The following is a 25025-nucleotide window of genomic DNA, read 5'->3' as shown; positions in this document are numbered from 1 at the left end:
CAGATGAGGTAACGGTTGACATATTGCTTATGGGTTTAACATTTATTGCAGGGTTTAATGATGGACGCTCTTTCACATTATTTTATTTTCCACCTTATCTAACCCATATCACGGGTATATGGTTCCGAGGATCTGCCAGCGTCGTGGCAAGCCGTCACTGGAGTAAATAATAAAGCAGAAGGCAAAGTTAAACGCAACTGGCATTTTCTCTGGCTCCACGAGCATACAGACCAGCTCACTGCGAACTGAATGCCTTTCCTGGACCCTGGATCAGATTAAACAAAGAAGGTTGAACTAAAGAAGCAGCGGCAATGCGCGGGACCATTGCAATAGATGGTGACAACTTAATGCATCTCGAGCTAATCACGCGGGCACCACATCAATGAGAAAACTGGCTTTCACACTGCAGGAGATGCCGATAAGTACAGTCATCCAAAAGGAGGGAAAAAGGTAGCAAAATGTAAATTGCCAAACAGCTGTCGAGTCTGAAAATTTATTTGGCGGTGCTTTAGGAATGTGTGTGAGGGGTGGTGGCATTGGGGGCGGGTGGGAGGCCCTCAGGCCCTCCCCCCTCCCTGGGTACATGCCTGCTATACGACCTCCTGTTATCGCCATTTTCTAAGTGCTGAGATGGACATATTGGCTCATCTCAGTGTGATATAACGCTTCTCATATGCATAAACCTGCATGTTTTGCAGCATTTCGCCATCTCGGGTCAGTGCTGAGCAGTTTCCACTGTAGTTTAAGCAAACAGTGAGTGATGGTTGTGTGTGCTGATGTAAACAAATGCACTGTTCTGGTACGTACTATAGTTTTGTAGAAACACTCTCGTTGCATTGTTGCCCCTAGAGCTATGGCCACTACTGTCGAAACTGCACTATAAGAGCAGTTTTTATTGTCCTATTGGATACGTTCAGTGCAGGTCTAAGAGTGGCAGATGCATGACCTACAGGCTATGCTAGGGTTAACATCTGCTGAGAGAAATGAACACCTGGTCAAGCATGATGTAGGCCAGCTGAGTGCTCAAATTCGTGCATTTCAACTTCCGAAGCACATTGGGATTTATATTGAGCCTGACCAAATATAAATGCAAGCTCAGTCATTGTGGCTATCGCATTACAGTGTGGTAACGTTCGTTCATTTGTTCAGCGGCCATCATATGGTGATTGGCTTTGTTGGCAAAGCACCATGAAAAGCCATAGCTGCACTGCAGTGACTCGTGTTTTTTGGTCACCATGCCGTCATCAGCATCGGTGTCCTGCCCAAAAAGCGCCCATTGACACAAAAGGAAAATTTCAAGAATTGCTGATAAATGCACCAAGATATTTCAGGTCGCTTCATGTAATGTGCCTCTCTGCATCCCTGTGCCTCAAAGTCATACATATTGATTCTTGAGGTGCCAGCTAAGGTGGCGTAACAGTGCAATGCAAAAAGTGGATTGTGCCATTTGTGCAGTTGCCTGTAAAATCTATTTACAAGAGCTAAAGTGCAAACAATGTGGAGACCTGTAAGCCTCTGCAGTGTACCTTTGAAAGGACAAATGGGACCAACATGTGCGGCTGCTGTAAGGGATGGTGCCTGAAATCACTCATTGGCCCCTATGCATCGTGTTTGTGACTGGCATTTTTGAATGACACCTTCTTCTCTGGTGCCATTTCCTTTGCAGAATGCCACACGGATTCTTCGTGCCCTCTTTGACATGGTGCTAAGGGCTGGTGGGGCCATTATGGCAGGCCGCATGCTGACCCTGTGCAAGGTTGTTGAGCGACAGACCTGGCACTTTGAGACCCCCCTGAAACAGTTCTCGGAGCTCAGCTGCAGTGTGCTGAGAAACCTTGAGGAGAAAGACATGAGCCTGGAGCAAATAAAGGACCTCAGTGGCAAGGACATTGGTGAGGGTTCAAGGCTGCACTTGTTTGTTGTGTGTCTGACGGAAAGTTGGAAACTTGCTAGTATAAATGGGGAATGAACTGCTAAAACAAAGCTGTTTCGTGAGCACCTTTGCCTGTTGCTTCCATGAGTCTGTTACTCCCAAGCTAGGTGATGAAGACGTTATTTATTAAAGCAGAATTTTCGTTGCCTCTTTTCCTGAGTTTTGCTTGTTGTTGAGTTTTGCTTGTTGTTTGTTGGTATGTCATCCCGAGTGGGTTGTGTACATAGTCCAGAATTATTTGCTGACAAACTAGTGCCCATGAGCACACTTTTGTTCTGCCAAATAACACACACACACATGCACACACACACATGCACGTGCGCGCACACACACGCGCACACACACACACACAGTAATCCCTCGTTATACCGAAATCACTTTATTCAAAATTTCTTTCAGTCCCAACCCAAACGCATACATTTTATGCCACATTACTCTAAACACATAAAGAGCTTGACCCACTTAGAGTGAGGTGGCGAGCGAAGGCATCGCCGTCGATGGCAACCCTTTTGTGCATGCATTGTCACATTAATACCGTCGACGAATTAGTCTCATGCAGCCACAGAACAGGCCATAAAAGTACCATACCCACAACTGATGACCACCTAGTAACGGGTACCAAGCTCTCAGCTGTTTACTGTGGAGCGAACAGGAGCTGTCGAATTTCATGGTGCAGTGCGCCCAAACCATTAATCTCAGTCGTAATCACATCGTTGATGTCCCCCATGATAGAATCCACATCAGAATAAAGTTTTCCTGACGCTTTGTGATTCCAGAAAACCGCGGTCTCTTGGGTGCCGAAAAGTGGCCAAAAGACCGCGGGCAGCACCGTAGCAGTCCATGGGGTGTGCTCAATGAGCAAAGTTTTACTGCTTTAAAGAGCACTTCTGGCACTGAAATGTAACAAAAAGCACAAAAGAAGTGTCCCTCCGATTATAAGTGCCATGTTCAATGGGAGGAGCTACATTAACAAACTCGGAAGATGACTTCAGGGATGCTGGTCTAGAAATTTGCTCGCCGCTTGCCATAATCGGCCTACATCACAATAAAACACTGTCCATAGCTTCGTTGCACTTTTGATGGTGTAAATCGACCGATGACTTACCGAAAATAAAAAAAAAATCGAAGCGTCACCAGCGGCAAGTCAGGTTTTCAACATGGTGGGTCAACGCAAGCATGTGTTTCCCCAGCAATTTTCTCGAGCCAGTCATGCTCGATTCGTGCCATCTGACTTTAGACAAACGGTCAAAATGCGTCAGAGCAACAGGAAGTTTCCCTTCGTATGTTTGTTCTCCAGGATGGGACCTTATACCGACACAATATGAATCCACATGCTGCTGAACTGCTTCTCGTCGTTCCCCAGCATCTGCGCTCTGCAATCCTCTCTCAGTTACATGATGTGCCCACCACTGGTCATTTGGGTGTCTCCCGTATGTACGACCGTGTGTGCTGGCGATTTCTCTGACCTGGGCTAATCGCTCTCTTAGAAGTTACATCGCTGCCTGCGAACTGTGCCAACGTCTCAAGACGCCTCCATTGTCTCCCGCTGGGCACATTTAGCCTATAGATATCCCCAGTGAGCCATTTTACCGCGTTGGCCTGGAGCTCCTTGGCCCATTTCCAACTTCATCCTCGGGCAACAAGTGGGTGGCCGTTGCGGCGAACCACACCACGCCTTACGCCATAATGCGGGCCCTCCCTACGAGCTGCGCAACTGATGTGGCTGATTTTCTCCTTCATGAGGTGATCCTACCTCCTGGTGCCCCACGTCGGCTATTCATTGATAGGGGCCACTGTTTTCTTTCTAAGGTTGTCGACGACCTTCTTCGCTCTTGCTCCATGTCCCACAAGTTCACGACGGCCTACCACCCACAAACGGACTTACCGAGCGTCTCAACCGTACACTCATGGACCTGCTTTCCATGTACATGTCCAATTATCACCGGGATCGGGACTGCACCTTACCCTTCGTGACGTTTGCGTACACTTGCTCGCGTCACGATATTACTGGTTATTCTCCATTCTATCTACTATATGGCCGTGACCCACTCCTGCTTCTTGACTCGCTGCTCCCTTCCGATGCCACCACTACCACATTCTGTGCTCACGACGCCATTGTTCGCGCGGCCACAGCATGTCGCATTGCCTGTGACCGTCTTCTGGCTTCTTAGACTAGCCAAAAGCACCGTTACGACAGTCGTTGTCTGGACGTTCATTTCAGCCCTGGATCACTTGTCCTGCTTTAGTTACCGTATTTACATGATTGTAAGTCGACTCGAATGTAAGTCGACCCCCCCATATCGCGTGACAGGAAAGAAAAAAAAAAAAAAAAAGGAGCATACTCGAGGGCGCATTCGATAACGAAAATTTATTAGTAGCTGACATGGTCACTGGACTACTCGTCTTCACTAGTGCTGCCATTGTCATCATTTCTGCGGTCCCACAGCGCATTGTCGTCCAGTGAAATTTCACATTTGGCAAACGACCGCACCACGACATCTTGTCGAACAGCAGCCCATGCTGAATGCACCCAACCACACGCAGCCGTCAGGGAGACTCTTTTGACAGGTCCGGTTGGCGTAATTTCGCGGTCTTCTGCCGCCAGCCACTCACGTTGTACTCACGGCGGAGCAGGGCCTTAAAAGGTGAAGGTCCGGGTTTGCTTCATGACCATGTCGCACTTCACTGGCAGCGACCGATCACGCACTTGAGCGACGTACGCCGCAAGTTAGCCTACAGCTCCAGAAAGCGTCCAGACTTCGGCACGTGGGAAACTTCTCACTTACCGTCACAGGTGAAAATTTCGCTTCGCTGCAGTCGCCACTCTCGCACCACCCGTTCAGAAACATCAAAATTGCAGCCCGCTGCGCAGTGATTTGTTTCTTCGGCGTAAAGGATGGCAGCCCTCTTGAATGCTGCTGTGAACGAGTGCCGAACAATTAGTGGGCCTGGAGCACTCATGACGACTGGGGAAGCATGGAAGTAGCCGGCAGTCAAGTGCAATGCGTCAAACCAATGCCAATGACTTTCAACAGAGAAAGAGAAACCCACGAGTGGTGTCTGCTCTTCCATGAACTACCGATACTCCCCGCAAGCGCCGCCGTTCTGAGGGTGCCGCCTGTAGTATAGCGTCGCCCCCTGCCAGATCTCTGTGTTATCCTACATTTATGTTTCGTGGTAGTTTGGCTAGATGGCGCACCCCCCTTCTGTCATGTGAAGAGCTGGGACCAACCAGGAGGTGTCATCTGGCGTGTGAAGTCCTTTTTAGTAATAAACGGCCGCGAGCTGGCTCAGTCTTCGTTCCGGTTTTCGTCAGGAGCAGTTAGCTCCGCGTCTCCCTCTCTGCGTCGGCGCTCGCCGTGCGTTCGCTGGGCGTGGGCCCCCACTTGCCTGCCGCTGCCGACACAACATCTTATGGCGACGAGGATGGGATTCCCGCAGCGGTTCCAACCAAAGCCCCGGGAAACCAACGAGCTTCGTAAGTGAAGCGACCCTTACGTGTCTGCACGGCAGGCAAACGCCGCCGACGCACTTGGCGTCGCGAGGCTTCCAAGCCTAGGCCTTCTCGCCCCCCTTGTTATTCCTTGCCCCATTCCTGCTGCGAGCTCCGGCTTGCCTCCTGCACTGTCTCCTGCACGCTACCGGGCATGGCGCCTTTTACGGCGAACCTTCCCTAATTTCTGGATTTGCCCGGGCCACCGTTAATTCCATGGCATCGATGGAAAAAAAATTTTCAGGCCCACCTCGAAGCGGCCGGCGGTGGCGACTGGATGGACGCGCGACGAGCGTCCGCGCTCGTCAGCGCTTTCGGGCGTGAGGCACAACGGAAGTACTTTGCAGATGAGGAGCAGGAAGCAGCAAGGCAGTTAACCGGCGCAGCGTCAGCGTCAAGCAAAGCAGCAAGGCAGTCCGGGAGGCCATGAAGATGGCCGACTTCTTTCGAGGAGCCGCCAAGATGGCCGACATCTTCCGCGAGGCTCCTCCGGGACCCGCTATGAAGCACAGGATGCGAAGAGAGACCCTAATGTCGACCGTAGTTTATGCGACCGGTGTGGCAGCACGAAGCATATTGCAACGTACAGGAATTGTCCAGCAAGGAACCGGCGGTGCAACGCCTGCAACACGTTGGGCCATTTTGCATCAGTATGCCGAAAAACCCGTACTGTTCAGCACGTCTCTTCCGCAGAGACGCTGTCTTCAACTTCCGCAGGACAGCCGTCCGCGTCTGTCTTGACGGTGAGCACTTTGGAAGCTAAAAGGGATTTACAAGTCCCGGTCGTGGTTAACGGCGTCGCCATGCGGCTGCTCGTGGACACAGGAGCGTCTGTGTCATTGATGACGGCCGAAGATTTTGGAAAGCACTTTGGTCGACAGCACAGACTGTCAAAAACAGCTGTGGACTTGAGGAATTTCACCAAGCAACGCATCGACATTCAAGGCCTTTTCCAAGCCACTGTCCAGTTTCTTCAAAGGTCCTGCTCAGTCACGTTCCACGTAATGTCTACAGGAACATCACTGTTGGGTCTTGACGCCATCCAGCGCTTGGGGATACAAATCGACGGTACGTCACTGACATGCTGCCTGGCTTCGCTTCCTCCAGTACAGAGCCCCACAGGTGTGCCTCCGGGTTTTGATCACCTCTTCAGTGGCGAGTTGGGACTCGTCAAAAACTTTGTGCACCGAATACATCGGCGGCAAGGTATGGAACCAGTATCTTCAAAGTTGCGCAGACTACCCCTGGCTCTCCGTGACCAGGTGACAAATGAACTGCGACGTCTCGAGGACTGCGACGTCATCGAGCGCGTCGAGGCTTCTGAATGAGTGTCTCCACTCGTCGTGGTGCGCAAAAAAGCCATCCGGCTCTGTGTTGACCTACGGGAACCGAATAAGGCAATTGTCATTGATGGGTATCCTTTGCCGCACGTAGAAGAGTTATTACAAATGTTTCATGGTGCCACATATTTTTCTAAGCTGGATCTAGCATCTGCTTATCATCAGCTGTTACTGGATGTAGATAGTAGAGATCTCACTACATTCATAACTCATGAAGGCTTATTTAGGTTCAAGCGTGTCTGTTTTGGCTTGGCATCCGTGCCAGCAGTGTTTCAGAAAATGATGTCACAAATCTTGCAGAGTTGTAAGAATGTTGTCTGTTACCTTGATGACATCTTGGTATGGGGTCAGACAAAACCTGAGCATGATGCTAACTTAAGAGAAGTCTTGATTTGCATTTCAAACAGTGGTATGAAACTGAATGAAAAATGTGTCTTCTCTGTGAGAGAATTGACTTTTCTGGGCCATAAAATTTCAGCTGAAGGCATTTCACCTACAGAGAGCAAGGTAAAAGCAATCCTGAATGTGTCTGCTCCTACAGATATTAAGTCATTGCAATCCTTCTTAGGATTAGCCGTTTACTATGCCAAGTTCATTGATCATTATGCAGAACTTGTAGAACCACTTCGCCTCATGCTCAGGCAAGGGCAAAATTTTGCTTGGTCTGATGATGCTTAACGCAGCTTCAATCAGTTGAAAGCTCGTCTTACATGTTCCCCTGTCATTAAGATTTTCAACCCTGAATTGCCTGTGGTAGTCACGACTGATGCATCTGATGTTGGTGTTGGTGCTGTGTTACAACAACCGTATGGTTCTAAGCTAGAAACTGTAGCTTTTGCATCTAGAACTTTGTCCGTAACTGAATGAAAGTATTCTGTAGGAGAGCGTGAAGCGCTAGCATGTCTGTTCGCATGTGAAAAATGGCATGTTTACCTCTGGGGTAGACGGTTCACTCTTCGAACTGACCATCAAGCAGTAGTTGCATTACTGTCCGCTGGCGACTCAGGTCGTCGACCTCTTCGCATTTCAAGATGGTCAGCCAGGCTCCTGTATTAGAACTTTCAGATTGAATATTGCAAAGGGTCAGAAAATTTAGTGGCTGATGCCTTGTCTAGACTTCCAGTAAAGGATTTGCAGAATGTAGTTCAGGAGGAAGAAATAGTATCCTAAGTCACATCAGTCGTTGACAAGGAAACAGTGCAACTTGCTACAAGCACAGATGAAACTCTTCAGAAGGTCAGTAAATGCCTAGCAGAGGGTTGGCCTTCTAAGAAAAACATAGACAATGCTTTAATAGCTTACTTTCATGTAAATGAACAATTGTCCTTTGTAGATGGATTACTCATGCGTGGTGATCGTGTCATAATACCCAGTGTTCTAATACCGACATTTCTACAGCTGGCACATGAAAATCATCAGGGTATAGTACGTACCAAGCAGCTTCTTCGTGAACGCTATTGGTGGCCCCAGATGGATAGCACTGTTGAACAGTATGTAAAGCATTGTCATGTATGTAAGCTGGCAGACAAATCTGCAAAGCCTCATGTAGCTCCATTGCAGCCAGTCGAATGGCCGAATGGGCCTTGGCAGAAATTGGGAATGGACATCATTGGTCCATTAAACATGACCTACCCAGGTATCTAGTCACCCTAGTTGATTACTACTCGCAGTGGCCAGAAGTACTTGGTACTAATTCCATCTCCACAGATGATGTCATTAAGCTTCTTGACTGGGCTTTCAGCCGTGAAGGGTTGCCAGACTCTATAGTTACGGACAATGGTCCACAGTTTGTTTCAAAACAATTCGAAGATTACCTAAAGGAAAAGGGAATCGCTCATTTTGTCTCCTCCAACTATTATCCTCAGGGAAATGGTCAAATAGAAAGGTTCAACCAAGTCGTTAAGGAACATCTGCAGGTAGCAAGGCTTGAAGGTCGAGATTCTTCGAAAAGCATTTCAGAATTCTTGGGTTCCTATAGGATTACGCCACATGCTACAACGAGTCTCTCCCCGGCTTTCCTACTACATGGTCGTCAACCTCGTTCGAAGATAGATATTAGCAACTTTAGGTTGCATAAGCACACAGCGGTTCAGAACAGTAAAGTTCGCGAGAGAGTCTCTCAGAAACAGGGGCAAACTAAACAGTATGTAGACAAACGTAGAGGTGCTCAGGCAACTCGTATCAAGGTGGGAGACACCGTCAAAGTAAAACTTGCCAAGAAAGGATTTTTTAAGTACAGTAAACCTCGTACAGTTAAGGCCCAGGTAGGACCATCCTCTTTTGTACTCATTGATGGGAAGACGTGGAATGCGTCTAAGTTAACCACAGTAGCAGATAATTCAAAACATAGTACATTGTCCAGAACGGATAAAGATTTTTTGTACTCATATTCAAACCTGGATAGTCATTCCGATGACTCGTCTGTCGTGACATCATCCTTTCATAGTCATAAGCATCAGTTAAGTAGTTTGTCTGACTGTATCACTTCCGAGTCTACACGGTCGGCAATCGTTTCAGATTCCGTGGGGGAATCGGTAGCATCCCAGGACTTGTTGGGACATCGAGAGGAGCTTCCTGGGCAACCCTCTCCAGCTTTGAGCGACAACCACATTCAGTTTTCCAACCAGGAAAGGGAAATAGTAGTGGGACGATTGGGTCTTCAAAGTCGACCAATACGCGTCGCAAACCCCAAAGTTCTTCTGAGGTACGCACGCGTCCTCAGCGTGACAGAAAACGGCCTCCGTGGCTCGATGATTATGTCTCTTGAATCTAGAGTGTATTGCAGTCTTCGAAATGCCACGGCTAGGGGCCTCGCTGTGACATTTAGGAGACAGTTCACATGTTTCACTCACACAGGTATAAAATGTGTTCCTTGTTGCGGGGCAGCAAGTCTTGTGCCGTGTTCCTTGTCGGATTTTGTTTGAGTGACTGCCTGTGCTTTGGTGCCCAAGACTGGTGCGCGTGTATGTGAACTTGGGCGGGGACGGACTTAATTTGTTGTGGACTTAATTGCGTGCTTTGTGTGCGACTGGTGCGCGTGTGTGAACGTGGGGGGGAACGAACTGAAATTGCCTTTGGACTTAAGTGCGCGTCTTGTGTGCGCGTTTACCTGTCTGCTTACTTTGTTTCCAGGGGGGGGGATGATGTAGTATAGCGTCGCCCCCTGCCAGATCTCTGTGTTATCCTACATTTATGTTTCGTGGTAGTTTGGCTAGATGGCGCACCCCCCTTCTGTCATATGACGAGCTGGGACCAACCAGGAGGTGTCATCTGGCGTGTGAAGTCCTTTTTAGTAATAAACGGCCGCGAGCCGGCTCAATCTTCGTTCCGGTTTTCATCAGGAGCAGTTAGCTCCACGTCTCCCTCTCTACGTCGGCGCTTGCCGCGTGTTCGCTGGGCGTGGGCCCCCACTTGCCTGCCGCTGCCGACACAACACCGCCGCAAATGGGAACAGCGGCGCTTCCATCAACTATCGACACCCTCCCCATGAGTGTTGCGTGCACTGTAAAACTCTCAAAAATGTTGAAAAACCCTTTCGAAAAGCGAACAAACACGCGGGATAGCGAAAAGATACGGGTTACGGGGGCCATACGGGATACGGGGGCCATAGAGCAAACATAAAATTGTAACTACGTTGTAGCTCCCGTTGGTCTCGCTTTTTTGGCGGGGCCATGTTTTGGTTTCGATTATAAGTCGACTCCCCAACTTCAGACTTCCAAATTTAAAAAAAGTCATCGACTTACAATCGTGTAAATACGGTACCCTCCTGCTGCCGAAAACTGCTGCCACGATAAATCAGGCCATACCGAGTTCTTCGCCAAGTCACCAGCCTCACATAGGAGATATCACCTGTGACTTGACGTCTTCTACCCAACCAAGAACTGATATTCTGCACGTTTCGCGACTAAAGCCCTATAACTCGCACACTGAGTCGACATCCTAGGAAGCATCGAGACGATGCTTCTGCCGCTGAGGGTTAATGTCACGTACAAGTTTGTGCAGCGGTGGCGTAGAGGTAGAACACCCGCCTCGCGTGCAAGAGGTCCGTGGTTCAAATCCCGGTGCCGCGCAATTTTCCACCGGACTTAAAAAAAAAAAAATCCGCGTATTGATAAAATTGCATAAACAGGTCTGGAGTGCGGCCTGATCCCGGTGACCAGAACCGGTTACGCACTCTCTCACGAGAGCAGGATTGGCCACCCTGGTGTAGTACTTGGCCACAACCTCCTATATGAACACAACAATCAAACCCCGGCCCTCAGTCCCCAGCAGCTGCGAAGCAACTGGCCACGGCGGCGGTCAGACCTGCGACGCTGCAGAGGGTGCTAAGAATCCCTGGCTCTGGACAGGCCGCCATTGGAATATGAACCTGGCAACGTTTAACGCTAGAACATTATCTAGTGAGGCGAGTCTAGCAGTGCTATTGGAGGAATTAGAGGGCAGTAAATGGGATATAATAGGGCTCAGTGAAGTTAGGAGGCCAAAAGAAGCATATACAGTACTCAGAAGCGGGCACGTCCTGTGCTACCGGGGCTTAGCGGAGAGACGAGAACTAGGAGTAGGATTCCTGATTAATAAGAATATAGCTGGTAACATACAGGAATTCTATAGCATTAACGAGAGGGTGGCATGTCTTGTTCTGAAACTTAATAAGAGGTACAAAATGAAGGTTGTACTGGTGTACGCCCCTACATCCAGTCATGATGACCAGGAAGTCGAAAGCTTCTATGAAGACGTGGAATCGGCGATGGGTAGAGTGAAAACAAAATACACTATACTGATGGGCGATTTCAATGCCAAGGTAGGCAAGAAACAGGCTGGAGACAAGGCAGTGGGGGAATATGGCATAGGCACTAGGAATAGCAGGGGAGAGTTATTAGTAGAGTTTGCGGAACAGAATAATATGCGGATAATGAATACCTTCTTCCGCAAGCGGGATAGCCGAAAGTGGACGTGGAGGAGCCCGAACGGCGAGACTAGAAATGAAATAGACTTCATACTCTCCGCTTACCCTGGCATCATACAAGATGTGGACGTGCTCGGTAAGGTGCGCTGCAGTGACCACAGGATGGTAAGAACTCGAATTAGCCTAGACCTGAGGAGGGAACGGAAGAAACTGATACATAAGAAGCCGATCGATGAGTTAGCGGTAAGAGGGAAAATAGAGGAATTCCAGATCAAGCTACAGAACAGGTATTCGGCTTTATCTCAGGAAGATGACCTTAGTGTTGAAGCAATGAACGACAATCCTGTGGGCATCATTGAGCAGAGTGCAATAGAAGTCGGCGGTAACTCCGTTAGACAGGATACCAGTAAGCTATCGCAGGAGACGAAAGATCTGATCAAGAAACGCCAATGTATGAAAGCCTCTAACCCTACAGCTAGAATAGAACTGGCAGAACTTTCGAAGTTAATCAACAAGCGTAAGACAGCTGACATCAGGAAGTATAATATGGATAGAATTGAACAAGCTCTCAAAACGGAGGAAGCCTAAAAGCAGTGAAGAAGAAACTAGGAATTGGCAAGAATCAGATGTATGCATTAAGAGACAAAGCCGGCAATATCATTACTAATATGGATGAGATAGTTCAAGTGGCTGAGGAGTTCTATAGAGATTTATACAGTACGAGTGGCACCCACAATGATAATGGAAGAGAGAATAGTCTAGAGGAATTCGAAATCCCACAAGTAACGCCGGAAGAAGTAAGGAAAGCCTTGGGAGCTATGCAAAGGGGGAAGGCAGCTGGGGAGGATCAGGTAACAGCAGATTTGTTGAAGGACGGTGGGCAGATTGTTCTAGAAAAACTGGCCACCCTGTATACACAATGCCTCATGACCTCAAGCGTACCGGAATCTTGGAAGAACGCTAACATAATCCTAATCCATAAGAAAGGGGACGCCAAAGACTTGAAAAATTATTGACCGATCAGCTTACTGTCCGTTGCCTACAAAGTATTTACTAAGGTAATTGCAAATAAAATCAGGAACCAAAGGACCAGGCAGGATTCCGTAAAGGCTACTCAACAATAGATCATATTCACACTATCAATCACGTGATAGAGAAATGTGCGGAATATAACCAACCGTTATATATAGCTTTCATTGATTACGAGAAAGTGTTTGATTCAGTCGAAACCTCAGCAGTCATGGAGGCATTGCGGAATCGGGGTGTAGACGAGCCGTATGTAAAAATACTGAAAGATATCTATAGCGGCTCCACAGCCACTGTAGTCCTCCATAAAGAAAGCAACAAAATCCCAATAAAGAAAAGCGTCAGGCAGGGAGATACGATCTCTCCAATGCTATTCACAGCGTGTTTACAGGAGGTATTCAGAGACCTGGATTGGGAAGAATTGGCGATAAGAGTAAATGGAGAATACCTTAGTAACTTGCGCTTCGCTGATGATATTGCCTTGCTTAGTAACTCAGGGGACCAACTGCAATGCATGCTCACTGACCTGGAGAGGCAAAGCCGAAGGGTGGGTCTAAAAATTAATCTGCAGAAAACTAAAGTAATGTTTAACAGTCTCGGAAGGGAACAGCAGTTTACAATAGGTAGTGAGGCACTGGAAGTGGTAATGGAATACATCTACTTAGGACAGGTAGTGACTGCTGATCCGGATCATGAGAGTGAAATAATCAGAAGAATAAGAATGGGCTGGGGTGCGTTTGGCAGGCATTCGCAGATCATGAACAGCAGGTTGCCATTATCCCTCAAGAGAAAAGTGTATAACAGCTGTGTCCTACCAGTGCTCACGTACGGGGCAGAAACCTGGAGGCTTACGAAAAGGGTTCTACTTAAATTGAGGACGATGCAATGAGCTATGGAAAGAAGAATGATAGGTGTAACGTTAAGGGATAAGAAAAGAGCAGATTGGGTAAGGGAACAAACGCGCGTTAATGACATCTTGGTTGAAATCAAGAAAAAGAAATGGGCATGGGCAGGACATGTAATGAGGAGGGAAGATAACCGATGGTCATTAATGGTTACGGACTGGATTCCGAGGGAAGGGAAGCGTAACAGGGGGCGACAAAAAGTTAGGTGGGCAGATGAGATAAGGAAGTTTGGAGGGTCAACATGGCCACAATTAGTACATGACCGGGGCAGTTGGAGGAGTACGGGAGAGGCCTTTGCCCTGCAGTGGGCGTAACCAGGCTGATGATGATGATGATGACAAGTTTGTGCCACTGTGGACAAGAGGATGTTGGGAGGTAAAGAGGAGGTTGAAGGGTCTTGAGGATCGGTAGATGGTGTTGCCCTGGCTACTGAGCTACAACCTTGTAACTGTATATATTGTAAATACATATATTTTCACCCCCGTAACAATATTTTGAAGCACATGCAAAGAAAAATTTGCTTTTCTATAACTGATACTGTGTTGGATCCCACATTTTCATTTCAGTATAGCGAAAGATTGCTCCATGACCAACCAAATTTTATATTTGCTTCTTTATATCTGATAATTCATTGTACCCATTTTTTTTATATGAACTTTATCTACCTAATGGCAACAATGGCAGTTGCATCTGACAAGTGCACAAGTGTGTGTGTGTGTATGTTCCTTCATTTTGCTTTTTAGTTATGTAATTGCTGTTAAGAGCATCAGCAGTGCCGTCAAGTGGTAAACAGGTGCAGCTCGAAAAGAGCTGTGAGCAATTGTTTGTTTTGTCCATTACTATGACCACTTGTGATTGCCTTCTAGCTTTCTACAGCTAAGACAGTTTTTATTTCTCCTGGGACAGGCATGATGGTGCACAATATACGGGCTGGGGCAACAGTGGAGCTGTTGGCCAGGCAGATACCGCAGATTGTAGTGGTGCCCAGGATCCAGCCAATCACACGCACAGTGCTGAAGGTCCAGCTGGACATCACTCCTGACTTTCGATGGTGCGACCGATACCACAAAGGGGCAGAGGCCTTCTGGATCTGGGTGGAGGACCCAAACTCTGACGAGATCTACCACTATGAATATTTCATTCTCACAAAACACCAGGTATGCTGCAAACAATAAATCTTGGGGCACGTATGAGATCATTTTGGGAATGCTAAAGCTGCATGAGCAGTCAAACTTCAATTTAACAAAGCAGTACCTGCAGCCAAAAATATTGTGCAGGTGAAAATTATGTACTTTAGTTAAGGAAGGGAACTGCCCTAAAAAAGACACGGACGAGTAATGACATGGACATTACTCCATGTCATTACTCGTCCGTGTCTTTTTTAGCGCAGTTCCCTTCCTTAAGTATGTACGACCGACTCGCCCAACAACGTGCTCTCCTGAACTATGTACTTTAGGTTTGCATATTTTAACACTTTAAATAATTATCACATACACCCAACATATTGTGTATGACCTCATTGAAATAAGGGGAAACACGGGGAAGGAGAGAGATGTAAATTCAAGACGGTGAGCAATGCAAGAACAAGGTAAAAGCGGGAGCCAACATTTCAACAAGTGGACTTGTCCTTTTCCGCCTTGAAAGAGACGAGTCCACTTGTCGAAACGTTCACTCCCGCTTTTACCTTGTTCTCGTTGTGCTCATCCTTATTGAAATAAGTAGTTTTCTGACCCCATCATAAGTTGCCACGTGGTGTAATTGTCAAATGCATTGGTCATTCACCATTGCTCATAGTCATCAGGTTGGCCAGTTCTTAACAGCTCGAAGGCAAGTTATGTAGTTAAACCTCAGTATAACTAAACTTCAATATAACAAAGTATTTACCTTTTAATAACTTCATGATCATAGAATGCCACATATTTAATACTTCAATATGATGTGTGTTTATACACTATTTCAGCACGACGGAATTTCACTGCCGCTGTGCAGGAATATCAAAATAATATGGTGGACACAAATGGTTGAAGTACAAGCGGCTGCTTGCGAATGCAACTCTCAGATCGCATGCCACACGACCAAGATCAACCGAACCCCGAAGCAGAGCAGTGTCATGTTCCGCAATCAAGCACGTGTGAGGTGGGGGTTGGCGTGCGTCTCCTTTTCTAGCACAGCCATCATGGCTGCGCATGGTCATCAGTGTGGCTGGGTGTGCACACGCAGCCCGTGCGCCCTAGGGGCAATCCGACGCACGTGCGAAGAATGGGCATGCCAAGATTGCTTGGAGTTGTGTACTGTCTGCCCCTGTGTCTAGTACCGGACAGTTGCGTAATCTCAAGTTTTGCGGAGGCACTGACGCAAGAGGCAGATGACCTTCTGTGCTGCCGGCACTTTACTTGACACCGCTGTCCCACTGCTGGTGACGCTATCAGCCATTGGGGCAGAGTGAATGCGAAAGTGTGGCTGGATGTGCTTTGTACCACCGATGTGAAGATATCATTGACATGGCATACGTATCTTTCGTTGCCAACTCTCAAATTGAACAAAATTATTTTTTCTCATTCATGTTTACTTTTTTTGATTGCCCAATAATTCGGAAAATTTTGCATCTGAAAAAAAAAAAAAAACATTGGCAATTGTACTTATTTGCATAAAAGGTTGTATTTCAATATTAAAAAATTCGATGCAATAACACCTTGTTTTTACATACACCACATTAACGAACTTTTCAGATTAACGAAGTTTTCAGAAATCCCCAGCCGACTAATGGTTCCAGCGCAAAAATATTTCAGTTCTATGAACTTCAGAATACCGAACATTTCAGAATAATGATCATTATTCAATTTCCGTGTCATGTTAACAGCGCCTCAGTACTACGAACTGCTATTCAGAAATCTGGAGGTTCCTCGATTTCCGCGTATCTTCCATGGCAGCCAAAACAGCAGGCTAGCAGACAACAAGGCACAGAAAGCGGACATCGTGGCGCACGAGTTAGAAAAACCTGAATGGCAGAGAGAGCAGGAGAGAATGTCTTTTTTAATCCAATTCGGAGGCGATGACGCATCAGGTTTTGTGAGTGCATGCACCGCCTAACAATGTCTCTTCCTTCTTTTGCCCTTCTTCCTGCGCATGCCTCTTTCTTTCTCACTTCTTTCTGCGGGCATACTAACTACGCATGCAGATAAATGTAAGCTCTGTACCCGCATGCCACACTGGCGCATTTTGCACTTTCCGGATGGTGTCGTTTAGAACGCTTGCACTTTGGAATAGTTCAGGTGTCTGCCTCGAATGAGGCAGTTGCGGTGTCCATGGCAAGGAATTTGAAAACAAACGAACAAGAAACATTGCACTTTGGAGGCGACATGGAGCTTCCTACTTGTCAGTTTTCTCAGCGTCTGTATTCTGCACGTCACTTACGGTGCTTCAGCGGTGCGTGGTGGTGGAATCTATGGCAACAACCATCTATGGCAAGCAACACAACGGGCCGAAAGCTTACAGCAACGTTTTTGTGGATAGCTAAAATGGTGACAACTTATGAACCGATAGGTCGATGGGTGGAGTGGTTACTTTTGGGCTTTCCACTATAATGATCTTTCAGAATAACATTTGATTTTCGGTGGTCCCGCGTGATTCATTATATTGAGATTTGACTGTAAATTAAAGCAATTACCACTTTTACTGACTTCATTACACCGTGGTTTAACTGTACTTAGAGGTTGGCCGGATAACAAAAGCTCCAGTTCTACTTCTACAGAAACCGACGGTAAAAACCTGAGCGCTTGGCCTACTTTACTCTTAATCGCCATTTGCAGTTCTAGGGGCGCACACCTACTCATCCGCCTTTTTCATTTTCCTGTGCTGCCCTCTGCCGCACGCCGCTGAAAACGTTTTGGAAAGGTCCCAGGGCTTTTGCCGGTTGATTTGTGTACCTGTGCCCACATTGAGTGCACATTGGTTGTGCATTTCGCGGATCACGAATTCCACGAAATGGAGCATGACGTATATTTCATATACTCCAACTAGCCTCGTCTACAATTGTCGAGCTAGCAGCGATTAATGTTACAGACTTGACTGCTAGAGGTGCTGGCTGCGACCAAAGAATGGCTATCCAACTATACCACTCATCTGTACTCATCAGCTGATTCGTCGTCACCTACTCAAGCAGCATCCATACCAGCGCGACGCAAATGGAACGTTCCCGTCTCGTGTTCGCGGTCGAGGCTTGCCTCGTCGTGCTAGAGCACAATTACTCAAGCTGAGGGTTGGCTGCGTGAACGTGCACGAACCTTTATACAGACAAGGACATTTGTATTCACAGATGCCTCCACCTCCGAAAAGTATCAGCACACATGTATTCCCCATTTACCTCACAATCCCTGACTTACACAAAATATGCCTGTTCCGGCAATATTCCAGCAATATTCCAACTGGCTCAGTGGGACATGTTTGGAAGTTTTCCAGATTATCTTCAAGTATTCACAGATGCATCTGTACACAGTGACGGTCAAGGCGCCTCTGCGGCTTTTTTCTGTCCTTTGATTTAAGTACGACGTATATTTCATATACTCCAGCTAGCCTCATCAACAATTGCCGAGCTAGCAGCGATTAATGTTACATACTTGACTGCTAGAGGTGCTGGCTGTGACCAAAGAATGGCTCTCCAAGTATACCAGTCATCTGTACTCAGGCATGACGTGCGCGTTACCAGTCCTGAACATACCACTTAGTTTGATGGCCCAACTGAAACGAGATTATCGCGTCGCCCTTCGACTAATGCTTGGATTACCTCGTGAGGCTCAATCTGTTGCATTACTGACTGAAGTGCATAAGTTACCCCTGAGGCTGCAAGTCGACCACAGAGCTCTATATTATATTGAGCACCTGCACTGCGCATCGCGCATCAATTGCTCCTTGATCGTCTGAGTCACCGCCCGTATTCTCACATGGGAAAAATGGCGGCATTATTTATGAAACACTGCTGAAATTTCTTAATATGCTGCTTTATGTTGCGCCTTCACCTCCGAAAGATATCACCAAAGTGTATTCCCCATTTACCATATTTACTCGCATAATGATCGCACTCGCGTAATGATCGAACCCCGAACTTGCCGCAGCGATATGTCGTGGGCCAAGTCTAGCTACTATTGATCGCGCTTACCATCTGTCGAATGCTACGCGAATGACTCTTCAAGACAAACCAAGCCGTCTGCAGGCACCAAACATTCTTAAGTAGATGCCTCATTTCATTACTTTCATCACTTTCCGCACTTCCATGAATAAAAAAAAGCTGCAACCAAACTTGCCTTTATTATGTGTAGGCTTTATAATGGTTGTGGTGGACAACAACAAAAAAGGCGCCTTTCGATTCTTCTCATCTGCACTCGTGGGCACGCAACAAATCGCGAGCAGCAACCATAGTAGCCACGTTTACAGTGATACATTAAAAGAGCTCAGTGGCTATGGTGTTGGGCTGCTGAGCACGAGGTCGCGGGATCGAATCCCGGCCACGGCGGCCGCATTTCGATGGGGGCGAAATGCGAAAACACCCGTGTACTTAGATTTAGGTGCACGTTAAAGAACCCCAGGTGGTCAAAATTTCCGGAGTCCTCCACTACGGCGTGCCTCATAATCAGAAAGTGGTTTTGGCACGTAAAACCCTATATAAAAAAAAAAAAAAATACATTAAAAGTGTACCCTATTCATACGCCGACACTTGTAACACAGCTAAGATATTCACCCACCCTTAGCGGGAACGTGCCGTATTAGGATAATAGTGAAGACAGATGCCGCAGTTTCCGCAGCATGCCGGCCATGTGTTTCTATGTCACTGGCAGCTAAGCGCGCCCATCTCTTTCTGTCTCCTCAAAGTGGACATGGCTATGTTATTGCCGCAAACTTGCCAATATTAACGATATTATTAATTACTGACACGGGAGAAACTGTTTCAATGCACGTAATGTACTCAAGAGAAGAAAAAAATATCGAGTTCGGCACGTGCGGCTTGCTCCGCCAGTCGCCATTTTTGTTTTGGTGTCCCGCAGCAAACGCGGGACTAAAAAAATGTGTTTTTCTTTTCGCGGGAAATTTAACCCGCGTAATGATCGTACCCCTGATTTTGCTTCAATTTTTCTGACAAATAAAGTGCGATCATTATTCGAGTAAATACGGTACCTCACAATCCCTGACTTACACAAAATATGCCTGTTTCAGCAATATTCCAGCAATATTCCAACTGGCTCAGTGGGACATGTTCGGAAGTTTTCCAGATTATCTTCAAGTATTCACAGATGCATCTGTACACAGCGACAGTCAAGGTGCCTCTGCGGCTTTTTTCTGTCCTTTGATTTAAGTACGACGTATATTTCATATATTCCATTTAGCCTTGTCAACAATTGCCGAGCTAGCAGCGATTAATGTTGCACCTAAATACATGCACGAGGAGTCAACTACACCAAAGATTGCCATCTTTACGGACTCCCATGCTGCCCTTAGCAGGTTACAAAGCAGTGAGATTGATTGTCCACTTATGCGCAGCATTACTGACTCCGCGAGCTAAATTTCATCACGTGAGGTATCTCTCGTTGCTCAATGGATACCTTCACACGTAGGAATCGCCGGAAATGAAGAGGCTGATCGACTCGCTTCAACTTGCGCTCATAACAACTGTGGCTACCCAGAAATTTTGTGCAAGCTGATGAGCATCCATACCAGCGCGACGCAAATGGAACGTTCCCGCCCCGTATCCACGGTCGAGGCTTGCCTCGTCGCGCTAGAGCACAACTACTCAAGCTGAGGGTTGGCTGCATGAATGTGCACGAACGTTTATACAGACAAGTACGTGTGGCAAGTTCATCGTGTACGTCTTGTGGCTGCTGCAAGACACTTCAGCACCTTATATTTGAGTGTCCCGCTTTCAGTGCGCAGCACATGTCGCTAGTGAGGGACTATCATCTCCTTGGTCTGCGGTGTACGACACTCTACGAATGTTTGTACCCCAGGGGTTGTGTGTCTAAACGTGACCAGGCCCATCACGCTCTACTTACTTTTCTAGAGTTAACTAACTTAGGTTCACGTTTGTAGCGTCGAAACTATTCTTTTCAACATTCTGTTGTAGCGTGACCTTCACTGACTGGCCCTACTGTGTGTGATCTGTACTGTATTCTACTTTATTCTTTAGATTTGTCCTGTTGCTCTTCCTTTCCTCTTTTCTCCCCTCCTTCCTATCTTCCATTCCTGTGTTGCTGTTACCTCCCCTTCTGAAGAGTAGGCAGGCATTGTGCCCCTTTTGGTAGCAGTTGCCAGCCTGCTCCTTGCTTTCCCTATCCTGTTAATTGTATATATGTGTTCAAAACAGCATGTCATTCCTGGAAGCCATGTGGCACTCGGTGACTACTGAGTGAGCAGGCCTGAGCACGCTGTTCTGCAAACAGTGCGGCCGATAAAGGCACGCTGAGTTCTGCCAGGCGACACGGCTGCGTTGGAATTTGTCACTGATTTCTGCACTTGGACATCGCTTTTTGTATTATTCTTGCACATTATTTAGACATTTCGCATATTCAAAAAGTCTTCGAGCGCAGCCTTCTGCGTCGGATTTATCACAATGGTGCACTTGTTTACATCGACATCTACAGCCGCAGATCGTTGTTACCATCAAATATTGTGAAGAAGGTGCATCGCTGATATGAAATAGTGTCAAAACGTAGCAAAACATGCATATCTACGCATATGTGCCATGTTGTTACACCCTGAGACGAGTCAATATGAGCGGCCGAACCACTTAAACCATGGCAACTGTGATCCAGATACATATAATATGGGCTGTTAATTAACTCATTCTCACTTTTCTTTAACTCCATCATACTTACAATTTTAGCCTGCCATAGAGCGTTATTAGAGAAAACTGTGCTCGCATAAGTGCTCATTTGTAGGCCGTGCTGTTCTCTCACTAAAACGCGCGGACGCCATTGCTCAAACAGTGTTGGTATAACTGAGCGAGGCAGTTGTTTATGCTGCTGTATACTGAATACACAGTCTCTTGTTTGCCGCTTGATGCAGAGCCAAACAGTGCATCTCTGAAATTGACAAATGTGTCGGCAAAGCAACACGTACAGGCCCACCCATATACGTAGTGAATGCGGCTAACAGCGTACAGGTACGGTGACATACAGATGTTGGGACAGCACTGTGTCGCCGCTTACCGCTTATGGTGTACGCGCCTTGCGAAGTGAAGTGTAGTTGATTTCAAATCGCGAAGGCCAGAACTGAACTATAGAAGCAGGTTCGTTTGACCTAACTGCGTACTTACATTTCTGTTCAGGTCCACCGGTAGTGGGTGCACGAACTCGACAATGCCAGGTTAACCTACGCTGAACAGGATCGACATTGGCTCAAACTTCATGGGCACGGCTTGAAAGGGTTAAAGCTCGTGCATTTCAACTTGGCAGGCGTGTTTGACTCATTTTGGGCACGATCAGTTATACATACAAGCGAAGACGCTGTCGCTACTGTGTTGTTGGTTCGATGGCCGATTGCGCGGGGTTCGGTCGAACGATGGTTGGCACGCTGATTTTGCCAGTGCCGTCGGCAAGAAAGCCCGTCGCAGTACAACTCGCGCTTGTCGGTTGCGTAGTTGTGGACCTGGTATGATAAAAAGGTTTCAATGACGCACAATAGTCGGTCAGTTATTGGAATGAGCGTCTTCTCGGTCTCGTATCAACCCAGTCTTGCCGCGCCTTACAATTACGTGCAGTCAGGCACGCTGCCACCACTAGCAAGTAAGGGCCAACGCTGCAAGAAGGCTTCGTCAGCAACATGATGTACCTAAGTGTCGTCTAAGTGTAACGCATGGGTTTTTCGCTAAATTTGCTAGCTATCAACGAAAGGCGGCAACTACCTGGCTCACGGTGCAGTCCAGACAGCTCGAATGATGTCCCGGCCACTTTCTCTTTTAAAGTGAAGTTGCAGTCCACGCTACACACGTTTTCGGCACCCGACTGACATGGAGCTACCAGTAGAATTTCAACGCGGTACACGGCACGACTGTTTGCAGCAGCGCCCGTGCAAGCGTGTTTTTTTTTTTTTTTTTTTTTTTTTTTTTTTTTTCGGGGGTCTTTTCAGCGCATGCTACCCTTTCAAAACGTTTCACGACTAATCCGCTAGTGCAGGGCATATTCGCTGTCGCGCCATGAAAAAGGCGGATTGTCAGGTTTCCTTGCGACTTTTTTTATACGGACCGTCCAACTTTTCTGCAACAAAATCTAAGATCTTAACTGTGCCTCTATGTTAAGCCCTGCCTTTTCAACCTCGCAGTCAAGCTCAGTACAATTCCATGCTTATCAACGGTTCTCCAAGTCGCACAAGTGTGTCTGCCCACGTAAAGCGCATATATTGCTTAGAGGGGCAGAGTGAAGAAGTCTGTAAGTAACCCAAAATGACAGAGCTTTTGTTTCTCACATGGGCTCAGCGTGTGCAACGTTGTGGGACTTGATATCCACCCCCATCGATAGCCTTTGAAGCAGATCACACTCTTGTGTCGTAGAACCCAAGGAGCACACATTAGAGTATACACAAGACACAAAGTATTTCATGCCAGGAAGCAGTATTCGAATGGATTTATGGCAAACCACTGATGTTTCTTAGGTGAGTGCCTGGAAGGAAAATGAAGACTAAGTTAAATAATCTACAGTCGGTGGACAACCAGCCATGTCTTCAACTCACAGCACTCATGAGACAGAGAGACCCAATAGTTATGGTTCCAGAAGAGGCAGCACGGTACACCGCCATATGTAACTTGAATGTGCGCCTCGACTCTTCTCTTAGTGCCTTTTTATATGTTTGTCGGAGTTTGAACAGTAAACGGGACCTCGTGAAGGTGTACTGGAGGGAACAGAACCAGAGACGCTACAGAAATGGCAAAGCGAGCATGTGTTTTCCCCTTCGTGGTCCACCTTGCAGCTATTGGGTTGTATTTCTCTTAATAAACCTAGTTAACAAAAGTCCCATAGTGACTATTGATTGGTTGATCAGCGAGCTACATTATCAACACTAGGGGCGTGTGCATACTGAATAGTAGATTTCGACTTCAATATCTAGTCAAATAAAAAAAAAGCAGAATATTGAATTGAATATTGAATATCAGAAAATTGAACACAAACTTTGTGCTTCCAAATTTTGTGCAAGAAACACAGTTCTGCACATGCTCTGGAAGCTGATCACATTAGTTAACAAGAATCTTGCGAACTCTCAGTACCTTAGGTACGTATTAATTGAGATGCATAGTATGCTGTACTCTTACTAAAGAGAACACCAAATTACCTAGTATGCTAGCGTAGAAAACTCAGTTCATATACGAAGGTCTGGAAAATATTTTTTGTTGATAGAATGTCTGCCTATAGTGTTGGGCTGCTGAGCAAGTGGTTGCAGGATCAAATTCTTGCCACGGCGGCCACATTCCGATGGGGGCAAAATGCAAAAACACTCGTGTACTTTAGATTTAGATGCACGTTAAAGAACCCCAGGTGGTCGAAATTACTGGAGTCCTCCACTATGGCGTGCCTCATAATCAGAAAGGGGTTTTAGCACGTAAAACCCCATAATTTAATTTAATAGAATGTCTGTCAAATAGAATTAAGTGATGAGGGGTTCATATGTGGTGCTTCATAGCAATCTTCTACTGCTTAGAAAGTATTGCTTGTAATAAAACTGCACTTAGTAGCTGCGCACAACATAGACTCCAGTTTGTTCTATTGGACTTCTTCTTCTTTGTCTTTTCTCCTCCTGCCCCTTGTCTTGTTTCAACTTCTATCTGCAGGCCATCATAGGATTGGTTCATTCCCCCTAGCATTGTTTGCCTCCCTCCTGGGATGATACTTGAATATATTTCCAATAGCAGCGGATTCCATGGTGTCATTAGGGCCATTGTACCGTATAATCTTTAAGTATCCTTGTTGACTTGCCATCTTCCTCACACGAAATGGCCCATTATAGGCCTTGCTCAGGCTTGGCCCTCTTTTTACCAGACGAAGTCACCGACGTCGAGTGTTGGTAATGTTGTATTTTGCCTCTTGTCGAAATTTCTCATTTTTTCACGGTACCTTGATCTACTGTCTTCAGTTCTTGCTGTTTCTGTGAGCTTTATGTTCTTGTCAATGCCCACGCTTATACCCGCAGACAGGTAAGGTGGTCTGCCAGTTGCAGTGAATAAAGGAGTGTATCCCAGGCCAGTTGATGAGCGGTTGTGGTGAGCTACTGCCAGTTCAAAACAACATTGCCAACCACTTGGGAATGCTGGATACATGCTAACGTATCGTTTGATGTCCTTGACAGCCCTTTCAGCTAGCCCATTTGCTGCAGTATGATAGAGTGCAGTGAGCTGCAACTTGATGTTGCGCTTTTCAGCCCATTCCTGCAGGCGACGACTTCAGAA

General features: G+C 46.8%; 1 protein-coding gene across 2 annotated transcripts in view; it reads left to right on the top strand.

The window, feature by feature from the left end:
• Window positions 1–25025, top strand: part of LOC126521606 (activating signal cointegrator 1 complex subunit 3-like) — a 414950-nt gene that overhangs the window by 192522 nt on the left and 197403 nt on the right. For both annotated transcript variants that reach the window (XM_055065750.2, XM_055065751.2), the window contains 2 exons: window positions 1667–1892; window positions 14510–14760. In XM_055065750.2, coding sequence (XP_054921725.1) covers window positions 1667–1892; window positions 14510–14760 — 477 coding nt within the window. The remainder of the gene's footprint in view (window positions 1–1666; window positions 1893–14509; window positions 14761–25025) is intronic.

Source organism: Dermacentor andersoni, chromosome 6 (genome assembly GCF_023375885.2).
Source record: "Dermacentor andersoni chromosome 6, qqDerAnde1_hic_scaffold, whole genome shotgun sequence".
Lineage (NCBI taxonomy): Eukaryota > Metazoa > Arthropoda > Arachnida > Ixodida > Ixodidae > Dermacentor > Dermacentor andersoni.
The sequence above is the reverse complement of the archived record's forward strand: the minus strand, read 5'-3'. Positions and strand labels throughout refer to the sequence as shown.